This window comes from Accipiter gentilis, chromosome 10, assembly GCF_929443795.1.
Source record: "Accipiter gentilis chromosome 10, bAccGen1.1, whole genome shotgun sequence".
Classification (NCBI taxonomy): domain Eukaryota; kingdom Metazoa; phylum Chordata; class Aves; order Accipitriformes; family Accipitridae; genus Astur; species Astur gentilis.
Genome location: NC_064889.1, coordinates 32,651,151 through 32,672,853, shown reverse-complemented (window position 1 = coordinate 32,672,853; position 21,703 = coordinate 32,651,151). Strand labels below are relative to the sequence as shown.

The window sequence follows — 21,703 nt, the reverse complement described above, 5'->3', positions numbered from 1 at the left end:
CAAAGCCGGGTACAGGACAAAGCCAGGCCTGCTCCTGCCTCATTTGCTTGTACTTGAGTTGTTACTTCCAGAAAAGCCCTGGGGAAGTGCCTGCCTTTGAGATTTTATAACATGTGGACCCATCTACTAGTGGCTTTCACCATGCATGCTGCCAGTCCACCTGGCAACATAGGCTCCTTCTGAAGTCTTCACCAAAAGGTGGCATTTCTGAAAGTCCTACATTCAAATCAGACTGGAAAACATGGTCACAGACCACTCATTTCAGTACTCTTCAGGGAGAATGGTGTAGCTTACAAGTGTCATTACTTGTACATTCTACTCGAGCAGAAGAGGCTCAACACTCGTGGAAATGGTACCATCACTTTTTGTCAAAAGATGGATGAGTCCTAATGAGGATTCAGGGCCATCTGACAGAGTTTAAACACTGTTTGCTGACCACAAGACACGGCAAGTCATACCAGGTTGTGGCATTCGGGTATTACCTACCACTAACAGCAGCAAGATGAAAAAAAGTGTGCAATATCCTCACCAACAGCAAGGAAGTACAGCATTTGCTGTTACATCACTATCTACTCCAAAAAACCAGGGGGAACAGTTTTAAAGAAAGAGCTTCTATGAATTATAGCTTCTGCTGTCAAACACTTGTTAAATGTTTGATGTTGGCAGTGATCAACCAGCTTCTGCTGGCTTATGAGCCATAACGTTACCAAGCAATGTACCACAGACAGCTTTGCTCTCTACAGGTTTTATTTTTCCTGTGGTTGTGAGCAGCAGCAGAGGCAAGGATAGCTGTGGGACTGGGTTGGCTGCCCTAGAACACTGCACAGCAAAGCCAGAAAGGTCAGGCTACGAATAAGACAAATAAAATCCAACTAATTTAAGGTCTTTTGAATACTTCATTCTACTTCACCCATTACTTTGAGATCCACTGAAAGCAATGCATGAAAGAAACACATTTTGTCTGAAAACACATTTCTGTAATTTATTAAATCTGTACATACAGTTAGCTAGTACTGTTCTCATTAGCATATTTTTAACCTGCTCATCCAACATCCCTCCCCAGGTCAGCAGTCTGCTCTGTTGAATAAACAGAAGGCAAAGCCCTTTGCCTCCTTTGGTATCCTGAACAGCAGTGGTTCCATTCAACCTGAAAGACTCAGCAGCCAAAAGGCAAGTTTGATTATTTTATTTAAAATTAAACATTTCTTTCTGTTCAGCTACTATGAGTGGAGCCAAACGTTGTGTCTGATCATTGTTAGTGCCAGGAAAAACTCATCCACGAGAAGCGATCCAAAATTAGAGACTAACAGATACCAAAGCTGTCAGAGAACCTGCTTCTCAGATGTTGCCTCAGAACTGCAGGATTTGGGTTTATGTTGAAGCTTTTTACCATTTTAAGCTCAAAGTTGCTCTTATCTGTTGTGAAGAGAGGTTTTATTGTTACTGGACAGAGTTATTGGTGTTGAAAAACAGCAATGATTTTGCTTAGTTGCGGTTGCACTGATTTCACTGGGTATCAGGAGGTTCTGTTAAAAGCTAAATCTTTCACCTGTTAAATCCAGACAGCACTGTGCAAGTCCCAAGTCAATATAAAAACAAAATTAAGCAAATCAGAGAAAGCTCCTTGGAAATACATGGGTAGGAAAAAAATCTGGACACTTCACTTGGGATTGTCGTTTTCTTGAAGAATGCCTTTAAAAACCAGAAGAACATCCCAGAACAATCTGAAGACCCAAGGACCTTGGTCAACTGATTTCTGCCCTCAAATACTGGCTTCATCATTCCAGGTCAAATTTGCAGTTTGTACCACTACATGTGGTTTTTCACATCAAATCACCATAAGTAACATTTGTAAAGTGCTTTGAGATAGTGCTATGAAAATACTAACAGTTAAAAGAAGGGCAGAACATCTATTATCAGCACCTAGCTGATTATTACTAGTTGTTTTTTTTCCTCAGAGCAGCATCACTGTATTCTCCTTTGACTTCCTATTAACAGAGTAAGGTGCCAGTGTTGAAGATGGCACACAGGCAAAAGGAGTTTCTGCAGGGCAGTGAAAGAAGGATGTATCGGAAAACATGAAGATGTCTTCTAGAAAGATTAATAAAACAGAGCTCCAGAGAAGGAGCTTCAAAGCTACACCAGGAAAGTAGTGCCACATGCAGATTCATGTGCACAAAACTATGGAGGAGGCTTTAGATAGCAAGGAGAGAGATGGTGCTAATCTTAAAAAAAATAATAATAAATAAAAATCAAGACATTGATGCTTTTTGCAGGACAAAACTGCTCATTAGAAGCTATTGCCTGAGGGTTGTTAACTACTTAGTAGTAAAATCCTGCTACCTTTCCAGCTGACAGTAACTTCTCTCTAGTTAGCAGCTTCACCAAAGCAATCCTTGTATGAATCCATAAAGCTTTCCCAGATTTTTAAAAGGTTAATTTTACCATTATAATTGCACTTTAAAAACAGGCATCAATCCCTATGCACTCTCCCCAAACACCTCCTTGATTTATAGAAGTGGAAAGAAAGGCTACAATTATTCACTGTCCTACAGCTACCAGGATTTGAAAGGTTTGATTTAGGTGCCTGAAGAAAGGCTGGAAACACCCAGTTTTCAGGTCAGAAAAAGTGTGCATTTTAAAAAAACAGCAGGCTTCACAGCTTGGATTGCATTGGCTTCAGGTGTTTGTGAAAAGACTCATGAACCTGTAAGAGGACAAGACAGTGGTTACAACAAGGTCAGGGCTAAGCTTTAAAACAGTTTCAGCTCTTTACATCTTGCAGTGTGTTTTTATACTAAGGAAACTTGAATCAGAGGCACTTTGGGGATTTAAGACCAGCCAGCTAAATCCTGTATTTGAGCATCTATATGACAGAAAGAATGAGAATATAAGCCAAAACAAATAGCTTCCCCACTACCTTTCTTGTAAGAAAAAAAGAATGCAAGACATTTTATACCCATACAGACAATTCTTTGGCATTTTAATTCAAAGAAAACTGGCAGAGGCTTCCTAAGGGGACTGTAAAGAAGCTCCTAAGCCCCACTGACTTCATAAGCATAAAAAAAATTAAGTTCTGGTGGGATTTAACTACAATCACAGCCTCTGGCAGCCTGTCGTAGGAGACAGGCTGTCCAAATCAAATAAAGGTAGTAAAGGCCACCAAGACAGGATTTAGAGTTCTGTTTTGGCTGATGGAAGAGGGACACTGACTCTTCTCAGCTCAGTTTCTTTTATTCACTCAGCTGTAGCTACAGCCTTAGGGCAGATATGCAACACCTGACACTTAAGTACTACATGAGAGCAATTTATTTTCTTCTCCAGTCACTACTACTGCCTGAAGGCACTGAAAGATTTGCCAGAAAACAGGTAAGGCTTTCACAGCTACTGTCACTAAGCAGAATTAACAGCAATTGATAATTTCTTTTAAATGGAATGAGATTATTCAATTATTTCTCTAGGGAGAGTATGATTTCCTCCCTCAACTGAGAAACTCAGTAGTATCCCACAGGGATGCATGGGAGGTACACATGGGAGAGTAACTGAAGAAGGTATGCTGAAAGCAGAGGAGCAGAAGTAGGTTGCTAGTTTTGGTCCATTACCACTAGTCTTTTCTCCCCCCCTTCATCAATTACATGCCAAGATCACTGAATCAAAATAAAAATACCCTAAATCAGGTTATTTCTCTGGACACATGACCTAAAGATGAAGAAATAAGGTTTCTTTACCTCTCTTTTGTTTAGTGGGGATTTCTTTGCCCACTCAAACATGTTCTCATAGACATTGCCATCATACCGGCCAAGCACAGATCCAAGATGAACATCATGAAAGTCAAAGGAGTCTACCAGCGCTACTGCATTGGGACGAATTATAGCTAAGAGCTCTTTGACACGCTGGTTCACTTGAGTAATTTGGGCATCAGTCAGAATACCCGCCTTGGGGAGGGGGGGTGGGGGGGTGAGGGGAGGGGAGAAAAAAAAGAGATCATCAGAAGAGTACACAAGTCGCAAGAACCTTCCCTTCCCCTACAGTCTAACATAGGTCAGCCTTCCCCCCCACAAAAATGCAGCTGTTCATAAAACACTAGGTTTTTATTTTGAAGTGCTAAGTAATCAAATTGGCAATTAGCCATAGTGTACAAGCAAAAGGAGATGCCCAGCATAGCCTACCATACTGCCTAGCTGTTTTTTCTTTGATGGGGCACTCATTCTTTAGAGTGGCTGTATGTTAACTTCAATAGCAAGTTCTCTTGAAGAATGCACTTATGTGTATATTAAATTCTTTCTGGTTTCAGGGAACTTTTTGGTAAGCAGCAAAGAGGAAAATGGGAAGAAAAAACATACTACATCTCCCTGAAGACAAAATAAAACACTGCTGCTCAAATAACATTCTCAAACTGAAAGAATGAAGAGAAGAAAAGTAATGCCTGACAATTCAAGCCCATTCACTGAAGGATGGGTTAAGATTTGGAGTACAATATCCCCCTTTTGTGTACTAATTTACAAATGCATACAGCTCTCAGAGCATGTCTAACTTACATCTCCTTTATTAACTCCTTGTTTTTTAACATACAACACCTGGTCACCAACTGGAAAACATTTAAGCTAACCTAGACAGATCTATGTTACCATTTATCATCCAACTCCACTTTTGGCAGATCACAAGGGAAACTTGCCAAGAGCCTTCCATCAGACCTGCACTGCTAACGGCCTTCTGGAAGTCAACAGTCAAGACCTTATGCTAAGCATTTGTGCAGCTTTACATTTTAAAAATCTTTGCAAACAATGACTCTGGCTCTAGAGATTTAAAGTGTTGGAGAAAGATACCAACCTGCAAGAAATCCCCTGTGTTCTTACTGATCCCATACAGTGCATACAGGAGACACAGCTCAGTCAGGACAGCACGGACAGCCGCATTACTAATCTCAGCCAGCTTTGCTGTGAAAAGCTTCACTATTACATAGTGACAGTGTGCCTACAAGAAATTAAAGGTGAATCAGGTTCATGAAGAGATGAGCAGCTCTTATAGCACATTTCTTTACCAGGCACATCACTGACCTCAGATGCTCGCACAAGATCAACAGAAGTTCTGTTCCAGGCATCCTCCTTGCTCTTTCTGTGGTTCAGTTCAGCTTGCAAATTCTTTGCTGCAGCTTCTACAAGCCTATTTCATAAAAGGAAGAAAAACAGATTACACAGTAACACCACATTAACAAGATTATGTGCACTGAATTCATATGAATTTCAGTCTAACACATCAGAAGAACTCAGAGGTCATGTGCCATGGCTGAATACATTGCCTGGAATGAGCAGTTGTGGCTCTAAAACCCCTATCACCACTGCTGCAGCTAGAACACTGCTACAGAAGGGTAGGACGACATTTGACAGCACATATGTGGTGCCTGAATACCTATTCACACATAGGCATCTGTTCTACTCTCACACTTTCTTCACAACAGGCTTTAATATCAGGATTGTTTCTCTTCAGATAGATCTCTGAGCATTTTGAACAATGTTGGTATTTGCACACTCAAATATATTTCACATTTAAATAAGAAAAAGATGTTTCAAAATGGAACAGAGCAGAGTATCTAGGCTATGCATAAGCTGTACATAGCCTCTTGTAACCTCAAAACACTTAACACTGACCTCAATCTAGTAAAGTGTGTCACTTCCTGAAAGCAACACATGGAGCAAAGCTTTGTAAACCATACCTTGAGAATCTAACATTAACAGGGCAGTGCATCACTACCATCTCCCAACACACACAATTTTACTGGTGCTTGGCTCAGTCTTATACGTGTGAACTCACCGGGCAGCACGTGCTTTGTAGGCTTCTACCAAGCTGACTGGATCATTGATACGCACAGCCACAGACCTAGCAGCCACATGCTGTGGCTGAATGCGTTGCCTGGAGAGATCATTCAGGTAGGACACCATGCCAGTAACCTGCTGCCCAGAACTAACTTGGGTGTAGCTTTTGACAAGGAATCTGAAAATAGAAACAACAAATAGCAACTCTTACTCATGAGTTGTTTGAATGGAGATAAGTCATCTTACTTAGGGTCAGACTAGCAAAGAATAGTTGTAGGCATACTTTTCTGTCAAAAATAGGGCAAGGGACAGAAACATAAAAGACCAATTTCATGGTAACGGGATACTCTTCTGCTCATCACTTCAACTACGAAGATCATAATGCCACGGCAAGAATGTCTCTAGACAGAAGCTACCATACCTAGCTGTCTGCAGCATCATGACTGTGTTTTCTCCCTCATAGGTGCAGGACGGGGTGAACGTGACATAGATGTCAGGAATGCCACTGCATCGAGAGTAGCCATGCCCACCACATGCCATCCGACATTCCTCAATACCAGCATTGGCAGTCCAGGAAGTGAATGCCTTCAGCCCTGCTGTCAGTGCATGGAGCTGAGGGACAAAAGCAAAGCCAGTTTAGTTTTTTTTATTTTCCATTCTTAGCTTGCATACATACATGCCAAGTACTGCAGCTCCCAGAAAAAAGTAGAGTCAACACCATCCTTCCACAGTCCCATAGGGTCTTCTTTTTCTTTTAGGAACTCCTTCCTGAGCCAAACTGTTTATATAAAAACCTCTGTACATGTGAAGACTTCCAAGTACCCCATTCTTCCTGTTTCTAGGCATTGTATGTACAAGACTGTTTTCAATTGCCTATTGTCGCATTACGTTCTCAGACAGAATCCCTAACTGAAAACTAACATTTTACAACCCTAACCTCTCAGTATAGTACTGATACCTTTGACCAACACACCAGTTCTACCCTAGTCACTTGGAAGAACAATCAAGAAGCTACAGCACAAGCATAAGACCAGTCTTAACTCCACTCTCAAGCAATATGCCATCATTCCTGAAAAGTCACATTTAAAAAAAATATATTCACAGTAGCTTTCTCACTGTGCATTACTCCCTGTTTTTTATAAAGAGCTGCTAAATGAATAGTGCAAATAAAGAAGTAAAAGTCACCAGCACATACTGGGCTTGGGATCTCTGAATCTAAAGTATTACAATAAGTCTCATGAGTGAAAGCCAAAAAGGCTTGATGTCTTTTCTCCCACGCTGTAAAGAAACCTTACATAAAATCAACAAACACCCCTCTGACTTCCAGAGGACACAGTACCTCTGGCAGCTCACTCAGATCCCCTTCATGGATGTCTCCACTAATACGATGATAGGTATCTTTTATGTAGGCTCCCACAAAATGAAAAGCATATGCTGTTGCCAGGAGAGGAAAGAGTTTGTATTGTTGAGTCTGGTAATCCAAGATCTGGGGTTCTGGTTCCCTAGAGCAAAATACAGATGAGTTAGTATGCCAGTGGCTAGCAAAGTGCTGCAGAAGTCCCATTCACCTCTAAGTAGGTTCTTCACTTGGATAACACAAGCTGCATCTGTATCAAGCCAGACTATCTAAGACCATACAGCAAAAGCCTCTGGCAGTGGGGGAAGGCATTTTGGAAGTCAAGAATGAAAGATGACTCACTTCCCAGGATGGAACAGTGTTTTGAAACTATCAAGTGCCAAAGCAAACAACATCAACCACAGTCCCTCTTCCCTCCAGTATTTGAGAATTTTCCCTCAGCACTTAAGGCTGCTCTTTTATTTCATGGCACTTACCCTGGCTTTAGCTCAGACTGGTGTCTCACTGCACTATAGCGGATGGCAATGGTACAAGCCCGGGACAGGGAGCGAGCTGAATCGCCTACAATGAGAGATCGGATGAACACCATGGTCCCATACGTTAGTTTGTCACTGAGTGGTTTCACATAGGTGCCATCTGGTTCAACCTACAAAAAAAAAAAAAAAAAAAAACCCAAAACAGCCTGTTGATTTTCAAAGTTTCTTCCCTTTTACATGTTGACATGGCAAGCTCTAAACTCATCACGTAGCACTCACAAGCAACCTACAATCTTGTTGGCATGCTATTCAACCACACAAGAGCATTTGAAATGTCCATTTCTAACAGCTTATGCTGAAATTCACTGCTTTACCTGGGCATATTTCATCAGCATGTTTTCCCGAGGAATTCGGAAGTTGTCCATTTTCAGGTAGCCATTATCCATTTCATCATAACCAAATTTTGGCCCAATGTCACCCACTGTGATACCTGCCACAGACAAAGCCACGTGCGTTAAGAAATAGGAACTAAACCCCACAAGAGGTTCAAGCCTTCTCCAATAGACTGGTCAGTTTTCTAGCAAGTTCTGGCATTGTTAGGAGTAACAGCTAACTAGGACCTTAATCTCTTTGATGGAAAAGTGGACATCAAAACATGAGGATCTTCATAATTTGCGTGCAGTCCTACGACCCAGTCACTGGGGGAGCTGTCTCTAGAGATCATCCAGCTCACTTCTAGCTAGACAATGATGAAAGGTGTTCTTTCCCTTTCAGAAAGTAGGACACACTGCCTCCCAGAATGCATAGCGGGAAAACACTGGGACAGAATCAAATTGCAAACTAATCTTCATATGGAAAGCATGACATGAAAGATGATTTAGTGGTAGTTCAATCAGAAATACACCTTTAAGCCCTGTGACCTACCAACTACTCACTGAAATCAGCTAGTGAAATAAGTCATGTACAGTAAAAAGACACATGCAGCTGTATATAGCTGGAGAGAAACAGATCTAACATATTCCATGAGTGCTAAACCCTTAACATTCATTTTTACCTGGCAAAGGCTCATGGGTGCCCAGCTGCCGTATGGGAACAATGAAGGCATGCAGCCCTTTGCATTGGCCCTGAGTGTAGAGCTGAGCCAGAACAATGGCATGGTTCGACGTCTTTCCAACTGCAAAAGGAGATGGAGTCAGAAGGAAAACAAACAGTCAAACACTTATATACACAGAATCTCTTTCCTTAAAGCAGGATCTGAGATTACCTTAACCAGATTATGTGTTAGAAAACCAGATTTACAACACAGGTTATCATCTGAATTCTACAGCTAGACAATGTTGCTCAAGTCAATGAAAGTTGCACAATATGATTCTCTTGATTATACAATACCAAGTCCTTGGCAAACCTGCCAGTGGAGCTGAAGGAACTATAAAGATTTTGATACAACCGATCAAAAATTACAATAAATCCATGCAGTGTGAATGATTCTGAGAAACAATTCAGAGCACACAGATAATCCAAAGTTTTAGTAGGCTCTTGTAAGTCTGTTACTTGTTGTGCAAGAGTAACTGCCTTTCAGCCAACTCTTTGGATGAACTTTCAATCATCATTATGTAGATATAATACACGACATCCCCTCCCTAAGTTTTTCCATACATCTTCCAGATTTAGACACACAGTGATGCACTTACGTCCACCTGGCCACCACTTAATGGAGGTCACAGTGGGGCTGTTGAGGATGAATTCCTGGGTAGCAGGGTCATAAGTAGCTGTAGTTTCTAGACCCCGAAGATGAGTTCCTGAAAATAAGCAAACACATTGTTTTGGCAGAAAGTCAGTCACAAAACAGACACAAGGACAGAATTGGACAATGGAAAGTTGAACTCCAGTAGTAATGTACAAATTTTAACTTTGCTTTTAGGCTATATAAAGGACTAAATATCAATCAATTAAGGAAGAACAAGTGAGAGTCAGACCATATTCTGGGACCTGAAGCCAGTTCTTAGAAAACATGTTGGTTTTTTTCCCCAGTGGTCTAAGGCTAGTTTTCCAAGCACCTCCAATCTGACACCTTTCTGCTATTACACACCAGAAGCCCTTTCTCACTTAAAAGGGTCCACAAAAACATGCTCACCTGGATTTCACCAAAACTGAAATCTGATTAAATTGCAAAATAAAAATCATATACTTTTCAGCAACAAGATGAATTAAGTGGTACCCATCGTCTCTTCATTCCCTCATCAGGCCTACATTCTCCTCACTTGATGGAACAGTAACGAGATCATCCATTAGCTCCAAGACAGCAAGTAATGGCATGCATACGCTAGGGTACTGATGCAGGTAGATGAAGAGATTGCAAAAAGATGAAGGTAATAATTCCAGAAACAGTATTTGCCTTCTGCTCCCAACTCCTTACTTCGCACACACCTGTCTTGGCAGTGGCATTGTCCATGCATGCATGTTAAAAAAAAATAATAATTAAAAAAATAATAATCACCAGCCCTACTTGCTTAAACTAGACAAGCTGTGAACACTCCTGATAGTCTGGACTGACAGAGCAAGGCAAGAGCCAGTGACTCTACACAAGAGCGTCAACATGAAAAAGGATATCACCTTGATGCAACCACGTTTCCAAAGCATGGAGTTAAAGGTAGACTTCCACAGGCAGCTTAACACAGATTTACTTTGCTGGTAAAGGATCTTCAAACCTCACTAGTTGCAAGAGATTCTCCATAGACTTGCAGTTACTTTATGCTTCATACAGTCTCTACATTTCACTTCAGCACAAAAGGTGAATCCTGCCCACCTTCAGAAAATAATTCTCATCTGAAACTCTCAGATGTCAAAATAAAAGTTTCCCAGGGCATAGTATCCTCCCTTTGAAACTTGGATTAGAAGCGTTGCAATCACAATACTGCTGGAGTTATCAAAATCCATTTCAAAGCTTGAAAGCAAAGGAATAGCAATGAAGAACAAAGTCTACTTGAGACAGAGAATTTGAAGGAAAAAAAAAAAGACATTTCATGGTCCAATTAAAAAGAACACATGGGAGTGAACTAAAAAACTGGGGGAATAAAGCTCCCCACAAAACATGAGCATCGGAACCAAGTCATCCATGTGTTCTCTGATCCAAGGTCAGTCCCAAGGTGACAAGCAGCTCTTACTTTTTTTTTTGGCATCTCTCTCAGTACCTTAAAACTCTGTCCTTTTGTCTTCACACTGAATGTTAAGTAGAGCAAAGCAGAAATCACACTGGAAAGAATGGTAAGTGTAGAAATGAACAGATGTCGTCACACTGACATCACCATAGCCATATGCAGTAATTTATACTGGTTTGATTCACCCAAGAGGGGCATTCTGTATGCTCATATATAGAACTACAGACATCAAACTCTCCCATAGGAGAAAAAAAGGGCAAGCAGCATGTGGCATAATGATCTATTAAAAATTTCAGAGGCAGTCCACTTTTCCCTGTAGCCACAAATGCATGTGTAAAGACTGTGGGGTAAACACACACCATTTTTCCCAGGCAAGGGAATCCTTTGTACACAAAGCCATTCTTAGAAATAGCATTTAGTGAATGTACTGTACCATGGCCCATTTCAGTCTGGGCATAAGTGCCAATGATCTCCAGGTTCCAGGCAGGCATGAAGAAGCGATCCTGCTGCTCTGGGGTTGCCTGGGTGAGAAGGGTGGGGAGGAACATGCCCAGATGAAGGTCCAGAGGCTCAGGCCGTCCACGATGAACAAAGCTGTGAAAGAAGTGTCATGGGATGGGAGCGTGAAGGGAATGTTATGGGAGAGAAGCAAGCATGAGGATTCATGGTGGAGATTCAGGAAGAGACAAAAAGAAAAAAAAATTATTCATGTGTAAATCAGAATTCGGCACGTGTATTTTAGAAAGCCAGAGCACTGTCCTTTTCTCACGCCTGAATAGTAAGAAATTACACTTAGTCTGAAATAAACATGCTGCAATGCATTTCTTTCTAATCAGACATAAAATGCATTTGCAATATTCCCATATTTTTTACATACCATGATTGATTTAAAAAAGGATTAATCCAAACCAAAGACCAGATCTTCACTATGGTCTGGAAACCAGAGCATCCCTAAGTTAAACAGGCCGAGTCAGAATGTCTGTTGAGATGTGATCTGGCCGGATGAAACAAGCCTTCACCCAAAGATATGAAGTCTACTTTTTTTTCCCCCCCCCCCATGGTTTGAGGGTAGAACCTGGTAGAAGTCCCAGTTTATCCAGCTGAATGAGCTAGGTTTTCTCTGAACTTTCTTTTTTTAAAAAAGGAAAGTCCTAGCTGTCTGTACTATCTACTTCACTACTTTATTTATTAAAGATCAGACACAGCTAGTGTATATTACATTCCAACTCAACTCCCTTCAACTTCTACTATTTTTAAAAGCTCTCTTAAAAAGACAGTGCTCTGCATGCGTAAGTCAAAGCTGTGAACATAAACAACTTGGAAAGAAAGCCAACATTTTTCAACCTGTGTATCACCAGCACAAAGTCTCTCCAATTAAATATGTTTCATTAGAACTACTCTTCCTCCAAGTTCTGTCAAACACCACTGTTAGATTGTTAAGTGGTCTATTAAGTTTTTCGATATAAAGAATTAAATGCTTGTTAAATCTTTAAATATTGATAGCTTTCAGTATTAAAATACTGGAGATATAGACTGAGGATCAGTACCTTCTCTACAAGGTTGTCCATCTGGCCCATTTGTGTATGAAATAATGTAATTGGTCTTTAACAGGAATATATGAGATATGCATTATGGAAAGAGCACTGATCTGAGCTTAGCTCAAACTCAGTTGGCATTCTTATCAAAGTGGGAAGAATGCATTCTTGCGTTACCTCTAAACACACATTACTATGAACTAGCTCTATCCCTAGAGCTTCCTAAGAACTGTAGTTCTTTTCCTTTATATTCTCAGGCACCTACAAATAAATTCAACCAACTAATAAACCCAGTAGAAATGTTTTCTAAGCTTTTTGACTAACAATGACCAAGCTCAACAGGGGGCTAATGAGTTATCAGGAATACCAGATTTTAAGTGAATTCAGTACTAGTGAGAAGTACACAGCTGACAGTCAAAGACTGAAAGAAAATCCTTATTTACTAGCAATAACTATAAACCAGGTAGAAACTGTACAGTATTTTCATTACTTATTTTTGCTTCCTTTTCAGCCCTGTGCTACTCGTGCTTTTTCCTTCTTTTATTTTTTCGAGACTTATTCACTATGGAATAGGTTAAAATCAACACAGGCTATCAAGTAGGTACTCGCCAAGATAAAACTGAGTAACTACCCATGCAGGCTAGGATTCAATTCAATAATCCAGAGGTCTGTTTCCCCATCACCAGTTTCTAAGCATCAGGATTTTTATTTTGCTTAAATTTAAGCTCAGCTTAAATTAAGCAGACCTTAGTGACAATTAGTCAACATTCACAGCAGGAATGCCAAACAGTTGCATTTTAATTATTCAGCATGGAAAGCATATTTACTTTACCATACTATCACCATATTAGTTCTATTAAGTGTCAAAATACTAATTTTACCATCAAACACCACAAGAATTATAAGTAAACCAGACCATCACCAGGCAAGAAAGTGCAATGATCTAATGTGAAATAGCAAGTAAAACAAATCACTTCGGTGTGGATGTGTGTCTGATTTAAAGAAGTTGGTGTGAAAAAGCAAACAAGGTCAGCAGGCATTTATTGTTGCCATCCAGTTGTCTCTCAGCTTCTGGTATTGAGCTAGGTTTGCTCACTCCATCTCCCTCAAGTAGAACAGATGACAGAACTTCTTCTATTGCATCTTCTACAAACACTTCAGCTACCATAAGTAGCTGTAACTGAACAGCCAGGCAATTGGCATTACCATCTAACTTTTGCAGTTGTCCAGACTTGTACATATCATGCTTTCCAAGTTTAGATGCCAGCACAAGCACTGGAGTCTTTTGTTGTTAAACTATTCTTGCTGGGATCTAACCACCGTAATTCCAGGTTCTGGGCCAAAAGATTGTTTTCCATTAAATGTTCTTCCATTTGAAGAAGTGAAAGTCATTTTCAACAATAGTAGGAATAAGATGTTTTTCTTCTTTGAAACCAAGGTCTTTCCATGAAGTTGTATAGCTGCAACAGAGTAGCATCTGGAAAAAAAGTGCTTGGGGCAAAGCATACCTTACTTTCAAAAACATAAATGTACAATCTCACCATGCTACATTGCATCTAAAGGTATACTTCTGACCTGTTTATGCAGGCCAGTTGTGCACTAAGAACTCTGAGATACACATGCCCCAAATTCAGGCAAAAATAAAAACCACAGTACTGTTGACTGACATGTTCCAACCAGTTCAAGTGAAATTCAGACTCCCAGGGCTTAAAAACAACTACAAAATCAGTTATCGGCTAAGAGGTGCATTCTGGAAAAGAAAAAACTAACTCTATGATTGTTGGGATGTGAAATGAAGCAGCTGTCTGGCTACAGAGCAGGAAATATCAACAGTTAACCCAACTATTTTACCTTTCCCCTTTGAGATTTACCTAGCGAGCATCATCAATTTACAAACTGGAGTTAGAGAAAAGAGGTTACCCATTGATCCCTGAAGGGAACTAACCATGTCCCATTTCGGTTTGGGCGTAGGTGCCAATTATCTTGACTCCATGGACCAGGGGCAGCCATTTCTCCTTCTGAGCATCAGTCGTTTGTGTCTCTAAGGTTTTTTGAAACATGCTGAAGTGGAGACCGAAAGGTTCAGGAAAATTGCCCAAGCATATTCTACAGGAGAGAAATAGAGGGATCTGGATCTCAGTCTTACTGTTACTGTGATCCTGAAAGGCTTTCTCCAACTGTAGCATAAGATAAATAATCTCTGCTTATTTCAACCCTTTTTTGTCCTCCAAGCAACCTCCAAATATAGAGGCATCAGAAGCAATGCTAATGGGGAAATAAATGTTTCTTTCAGGCATTTTCTTCACCCCATGAATCCTGCTGTTGCTATGTAACTGGAAAAAATACTATTCTACAAAGATTCATGGGGAACTTAAAACTGAGGACATGAAAACCAAATTATTTTCTCCCCCTTCTCTCAGGCTTGGTGGGAATAAATCCCACTGCTGCTGGTAGCCTAGAACTATGCCATTATTAGCTAGAAGCACTATGTATTGAAAAGAAAAAGGCTTCTTAGGTGAGCAAGTGCTTGTCAGGAGCGCTCTGTATTACCTGTAGCTGGTTCTATCAGTTGTGAGATCAGGAACTCACCTTCAATTAAAATTACTGTTACAGGCTAGTGCTGGAGGGAATGCAAGGAAAATCAGACATTTTAGGTGTGCTTCATCACAACAGAAATTATTTCATGACAGAAAGCTCTATTCATTTAGTAGCCATGATGGCAGGCAAAGTACATTCCCAATTAAAACAAGGTCTGTAACGCAAACGTGCCAGAAAATTTCACTGTGTAAAAGCTATGTAGCAAATGACAGCATCTTCCCTTCAACATTCTGCAGTCTGAACAGTTTATTCATCTTCAATCTACTGAACATGAATGCTTATTGCATCCGAACTCTAAGATGGAGGAGGAAAAAATGAGCACTCTGCATAAATACCTACATAAAAGTTCTCTGCCACCTACCCAAGACACCTACAAGGGAAATATAACCTTCCATCTTGAGGTATTAACACCTGCCCAGGGAGCACATTTAAGAGTTTGTTGCCAACACAGATCTGCACTGCATAGCGGATGCTATGCATCTAATTTGTCAAATTACAGCAGCATTTGTGATTGGCATTTTACACCATGCCTGGAATGAGTGGGAGCAGAGAGTAAATAATTGATAATTCAAAACCAGATCCCTATACAAACTGTGAAGCTCAGCCTTAGGGCGAGAGAAAGCAGGACAAAGCTTCTTTGACACCATTGAACTGCATGTTGAAGACACTTATTTTAAATGGAATGGGTTTTAAATGGACAAGACTGAAAGAACCACAGATTTTTCCAGAGGAAAACTATTGTAATCAAGTAATCTAGACTGGTGATTAATGTATCAACTGTGCTTTAAGCTGGTGTGAATGCAGGTACAGTGCCTAGAGTTCTTGGAATCAAGGCAGACAGTTCTCTTACCAGAAAACATTCTATTGCCTATGGCAGCATAAGTTTACAAAGCCAAAGTTATCAGGGTAACCGAGGGCTTTAAAATGCTACAAGGACAGCGAGAAGGAATATTTTTCAGCATTCTTACAGTTTCCTACATGAGTTATTCTTTTAGTCCAGGACCCATATAGCAATAGTAGCACCCTTTACTTCCTCACTGGCTACAGCAAAATTACTGTGCGTCTATTCCTTGGGCCCAAAAAGGACAAACCTACAGGGAGAAAAAGAGTGCCGACTTTGAAATACACTGTTCCAGGGCAGCTTGGGAAGAGCTTGTATAGTTCTTCGCATATTTTTCAGAAGCCATTGAGAGAAACTTGTGAAAAAGGTACAACACATGCTTTGCTGTCAGAAAAACCAGGTCAGACACTGCTTCTTTGAAGGCAACGCTACAAAAAAAAAGTCTTCTTAAAGGTCACACCAGCAACTTTCACTGCCTATCACTAAGTTCAATTGCAAGTGCCAGATATTTCATGCTTGACTAGCACCTTCTCTGATAGGAGTAAGAATGACATTTTGTAAGAGGATACTTTAATATCCCTGTGTCAGAAGGTCATACTATTTCACCAACTAAACATGCAGCATTTTAACGGCTTCTTGCATTAACAAGGCTGAACACAGAACTGAAAGCCAGCTAATTTACAGCAGAAACTTTTTGTCTCTGCATACTCCGCACTGAATGATTAGGATTTTCTTAACATGCCTTTTAACAACTTGAATAACAGAGAATCCCATTTTCCTCATGACACAGTGCAAACAGAAGTACTGGCTGTGAAGGGAGGAACAACAGGTTTTCTTTCCTTCTTTCTCTTTCTTCAAGCTCTTACTCCTTCCCCTCCCAACTTCTGCATTCCTATTTGGCATCTCCCACTACCTATACAGCTTGTTCTCCAAAGGCTGCATCCTGTAACTGTTCAAGTACTTTGCTACATCAAGACCGAATGTGGCTAGCTGCATCTAGCACTAGCCCTTTGATCAACGACCAATGATCGCCTTGTTGGTCTGAAGTCAGACTTGCTACAACAATCAGTCAGTCAAGAGGAGGGCTACAGTTCCAAATCCACTTACAGGAGAAGATGTATAGTAATATGCTACTCTGGCAATATAGATCTTTCCACATTTCACAGCATCCAATGCCACCCACGTACTAAAATACACTTGTATTTGACAGATGAGTTTGACAGCATATCTATCAGTGAACAGAGTAAAAGAGAAGCAAAGTCTGTTTTCAGAGACTCCAAAGCTAAATGAACAATTGCAAAGATATTCTCAGGCTGCAGAACTGGGTCACAAAATAGGGTCAGTAACTTTAAAGCAAAATCTGCAAGCAAACTTTTCTAGCTTTTTGCAGTTCTTGAGGTAACTCTCTCAAGGAAGAACATGAAGGGTTGCCTCAGTGGAGAAGGAGCAGGAGGTATGTCTGACCTGTATTTACTGGGCTTCAGAGTTAACAAATGCTATGGAAATGAACTCACTTTTCTAGCTGTATCAGAAAACCCAAGTCAGACTCATCCACTCCAAATTAATTTAGCAGTGGCTAGCAGGGCCCCTACTACAGTTTTTCCTGGTTTGATTTGCTGAAAGCTACTCCAGGTCCTAGCTTTAGTGTCAAAATGAGAAGTAAGGGCAAATTCTCACAGGGAAAGTGCACATTCATGCAATGCTTATGAACACAAGAATCATGTATTGACTTGCAGCTCTCGGATCTTCTCTTCTTCTGTGACCCAGTTTCTCCCAACTGTTTTTCACTTCTTTATTTAATCCCATTTTTCTCAATAAAGGTTATTTAAACTTGAAGGTGAATTAAAACTGACCAGATTGCTCTCTTCAAAGAGCTGTGTAGCATTACACATCAGAACAATTTCCCATTTTTCATGCTGACTTAAATTTTGCTGCAGTTAGACCGTAAAAGAAATCTTAAATATTGGCACTTTAAGGCTTCTGGCCTTCAAAAGCTGTAGTCACAGCAGCAACTGCTGTGTTGACACATGTTAAGACACAGGAAGAATTGACTAGATAAGAAGCAATTAAAATGGCTTCTAAATTTAATTAATAGATTCTCTTATGTTGTGGAGTCCAACAAAGCCTTTGTGAAACAGGAATGAGCAGCATTCAGTTTGACATGTCACAGCAGCAACAACTGTTTAAGTGTATCTCCAGGGCAGCTAAAGGAAGAAGCATTTCTCCTTGCCTTTCATAAATCAAGCTATAAAGTTGGTCAGTCATGATACAAAGCTACCTAGTGAAGTTCTGGCAGTATACAAAAGCTACAGGAAAAAAATTGGCTCAAAATTCTCAAAAATTGCATATGTAAATAAATATGTCCCTGCTGTTTGGGGATAGTCACAAGGCATGAGGGATTATTGCCAAAGGATCTTAAGCTTCCATATGTAAAAATCTGATGGTACATCACAATAAACACAGCTTGACATCTGAATCAAGGACTTCAATCTATTTCATAAACTTCATTCACAGCATGTCACAAGACCATATCCATTCAATTTTTCAGTTTGGAAAAATGAATAAACCCAAACACAATTTCTCAAGGCCAGCTTTTACACAAATGAAGTCTCTTCTAGTTAGCACCAATTAGCATGTTTGGGTATGTGATAGAAATAAAGTTAATTTTGCAAGTTGGGTGGAGTTCATTAAGTTTAAAAAATGTTTGACACTCAGCAGGTAAGAAAGTGGGGACAGGTGTTAAAATGCAAATGAAATCAAAGGATGAAAAAATAATCTTTCATTTCTTCCATTTATTAAGCAGCAGTAAGCTAATATCCTCCCTTGCAAACACCAGACATTAAAGAATTCAAATCCTGACTAACTTGTGATTAAGAAGCGTATGTACCGCTCTTCATTCTTCTACATGTTATTACAGAAGACACTGGAAAATACAGTCAGTCTAAAGTAATTGCAATTATCTTTTGAAATCCTGAATGTCTGCAATTAGAATTGACTCTGAAAAGTGTGCCTTCCCCATTGTTTTAGTTGATTTTGGATCATGAATTCTGACTAGTCAGACCTGACTATTTATATCACATAAGATATGGATGTATTATTTGGTACCTATATGAAATACTAAGCTTTCATCCATTTAAAGTTAAGAATTGCTAACTCCCAAATAAGTTTATGGAAAGACAAAACTAGAATCTATCATTTGACTACTTCCAAAAAGTCCTATTTTCATAAAATATTGTCAGTATTGCTACCAAAAGACAGCATTTACATTGCAAACTTTGTTGAAATTTGCCAGCTGATATACTGGATGGACTTCTCTGAATTTTCCCTATAAAAATAATAGAAGAAACTTCCCTGTCACCTCCAACAACCCTTGTGTAGGAAAAATTAATTATTAACTTCTGCCATGCAGTATCTGAATAATCTAATACAGTCACTGAACTTTTTTCTTGTTATCGTTGTCTACTGATGCCAACTTTCAGAAGAACATTTACATTTCTTCCATGAGAATTTAAGACACAGGTCAGTGTAGACCAATTTTTTTGAAATTAAAACTACAGCAAACAAGATGATTTTAACTAACTAGTCCCAATATTCATGCCCTGAGGCCAATGACAGCTTTTCCATAAATCCAGTCAGAGGGGGCTTGTGATTCTACCAGTGCATCATTTACTGTGCCATGTTAATTGTATTACATCCAGATTTCCAGAGCTGTGCAATCTCTCTGTTAAGAACAGTTTCTGTTTGATCATATCAGAATGAGTTTAATAGAACTAAGGGGAGAAACATGTCAAAGTCAAGAACTAAGTTCCCTGCAAGCTGGAAGGAACGAAACTCAGATGTAAAGACAGTTTTATTTTTATTAACTTAATCCAAGGGTAATACTGTCAGATAAACAGGAAGTCAGATACAACAAAAAGCCTGTAGGTCAAAGGGAACCTCTATAATACCAGGAGCTTGAAAGAGGGAGACAGGACAGATAGTTATAAACAAGAACTTATACACTACCTTGGAACATTTTCAAGTATGCCTGTAATGCAACTTTATTAGGTCTAAGTGCAAAGTGAAGTAATCAGCTTTAAGAGATTTCATTAGCAGCTGAATCTGAATAGATCTGATGATGTTGCAAATATTTCAGTATATTTTTTATTGCTTTTGAAAAAAACAAATCAGACTGCAAATCCCATTTTTTACTTTCTGCACCATCTATAATAAAAAAGGGTGTAATTACTAATGGTGTATTTCTAGTAAAAAAATCTAAGAAAACACAATATTCAGGAAATCACAGTTTCATCTGAAATTCACTGAAGCCAAGACTTCAGTGGGCTTCATACAGGTCTTTAACTTCCTTTGGACAGCAAACATATGAAAAAAGCACAACTCTAATGTCCTTGGTGATGACCAAAATACATACAAGAAATAAACTCCACAGCTAGGTACCTTTTAAACCAGTAGATCTCATCCGGATCTGTAATTCCATATTCTCTTAATTTCATCACCATCAGAGAGCTCTTCCTGATGGCTTGCTCATAGCGTTGGCTACGGGACAGGAAGTTCAAATCCTCATGCTGGAAGTCAGGGTCATTAATAACTAAAGCCTCTAGGGACAGAACAGAAGAGGAAAACAAACTCAGTTTCCACAAACCTCAACAGACAGCAGGTGAGAAACAATTCAGCATCTCACTTGCTGTGCCTTAAGGTACAGATATCAGAAAATTAAAGTTAAAAGTTAATGAAATCTGAACGAAGTCAAAGCTCTTGGAGGGAAGGACTCTAGCAACAGGGCACTCTCCCATTCCGCACACAAACCACACTAAGTTCAGAGCACTCTGGATTTGGCAGGAGGTTAATTTACTGACGCAAGACCTGCAGCCCCCTCAACAACAACCTCAAATAGCCATCGTTACTGCCATCAGACTGCCTCACGAACTTTGATCCCCATACAACTCCTTGCAGAAGGGCACAGCTATTATTGCCAATATGCCAAGCAGAAACCAAGGCGCCCAGAGGCCACCAACTTTGTGTCCCCTCTGACACGCAAGTTACACACCACCAGCCTCTGACAGTCCCACCCTAGCGCAGGCTGGGAAAAGAAAGAGGATGGAGGTTTTTCATTAATCTCACATATCATGGTAGTGGTGGGTGAGAAAGAGGTCATATTTGTACTGTTGGGCAAGAGCATACTAGGAAGGAAAAAGGAGGGGAGAGGGCCCAAGAAAAATGCCCACAGGAAGCTGCCCCTTACTCTCTGGAGGAAGAGGAAAGAGAGGTAAAAGGTTGTTGTTGTATCAGGACCACCCCAAATCCTTTCTGGGAAGGGGAGAAGAGGGGATCAGGGACATCACACTGCTCCTGCTCCCCTCTAACCCATTAAGCAAAAACCCCTTCCTGCAGGCAGCCCCCCCCCCCCCACCTGCAAGCCCTCTCCTCACAGCTTTCCCCTCTCCCCAAAAGCTCTTCCTTCCCCACACCCTCCCGGCTCCCCCTCTTCCCACAACCTCCGCACCACCCCCGGGGCTCCCCCCGCCCCGTTACCCCGATTTCCCTCTCCCCGAAGGCCCCCTCTCGGGTCTCCCCTTCTCCCCACACCCCCCGCTTTCCCTCTCTTAAAACTTCCTCCTCCTTTGCAGCCCCCCGACCCCCCTCCCCCCCCCCTCACACTCTCCCCTCAGCTCGGGAGTGACCGGGCCGGGGGAGGCGGCGGGACGCCCGGGGCCTCCCTCACCGATCTCCTTGCGGCGGCGGGTACGCTCGGCTCCGCCGTCCAGGATGTGGGTGAGCAGCTCGGGCTGGAAGGTGGCGGCGGCCCGCTCCCTCCGCAGGTCCGCGTTCATCATCATCGTCGTCGTCGTCGGCTCCGCTCAACCCCTTCCCCGCCACCGCCCGTACCGGCCTCGGCTCTACCGATCCACACCCTCCCCCGCCCCC

General features: G+C 40.9%; 1 protein-coding gene across 3 annotated transcripts; it reads right to left on the bottom strand.

The window, feature by feature from the left end:
• Positions 1-1,171: 1,171 nt before the first annotated feature.
• Positions 1,172-21,691, bottom strand: ACOX1 (acyl-CoA oxidase 1). Of its 3 annotated transcripts, none has more exons than XM_049813175.1 (14): positions 21,501-21,691; positions 20,216-20,375; positions 14,285-14,445; positions 9,338-9,445; positions 8,701-8,820; positions 8,021-8,136; positions 7,647-7,816; positions 7,153-7,315; positions 6,235-6,425; positions 5,812-5,991; positions 5,058-5,163; positions 4,831-4,974; positions 3,729-3,935; positions 1,172-2,707 (listed from the first exon to the last, which is right to left on the bottom strand). In XM_049813175.1, exons 1-14 carry the CDS (start codon positions 21,613-21,615, stop codon positions 2,657-2,659), a joined length of 1,992 nt encoding a protein of 663 aa, XP_049669132.1. In that variant the 5' UTR covers positions 21,616-21,691; the 3' UTR covers positions 1,172-2,656. The 3 variants fall into 3 exon arrangements, with proteins under 3 accessions (XP_049669132.1, XP_049669131.1, XP_049669133.1); XM_049813174.1 differs by lacking the exon at positions 14,285-14,445 and adding an exon at positions 11,238-11,398; XM_049813176.1 differs by lacking the exon at positions 21,501-21,691 and adding an exon at positions 11,238-11,398 and having other exon boundaries at positions 20,216-20,328.
• Positions 21,692-21,703: the final 12 nt, after the last annotated feature.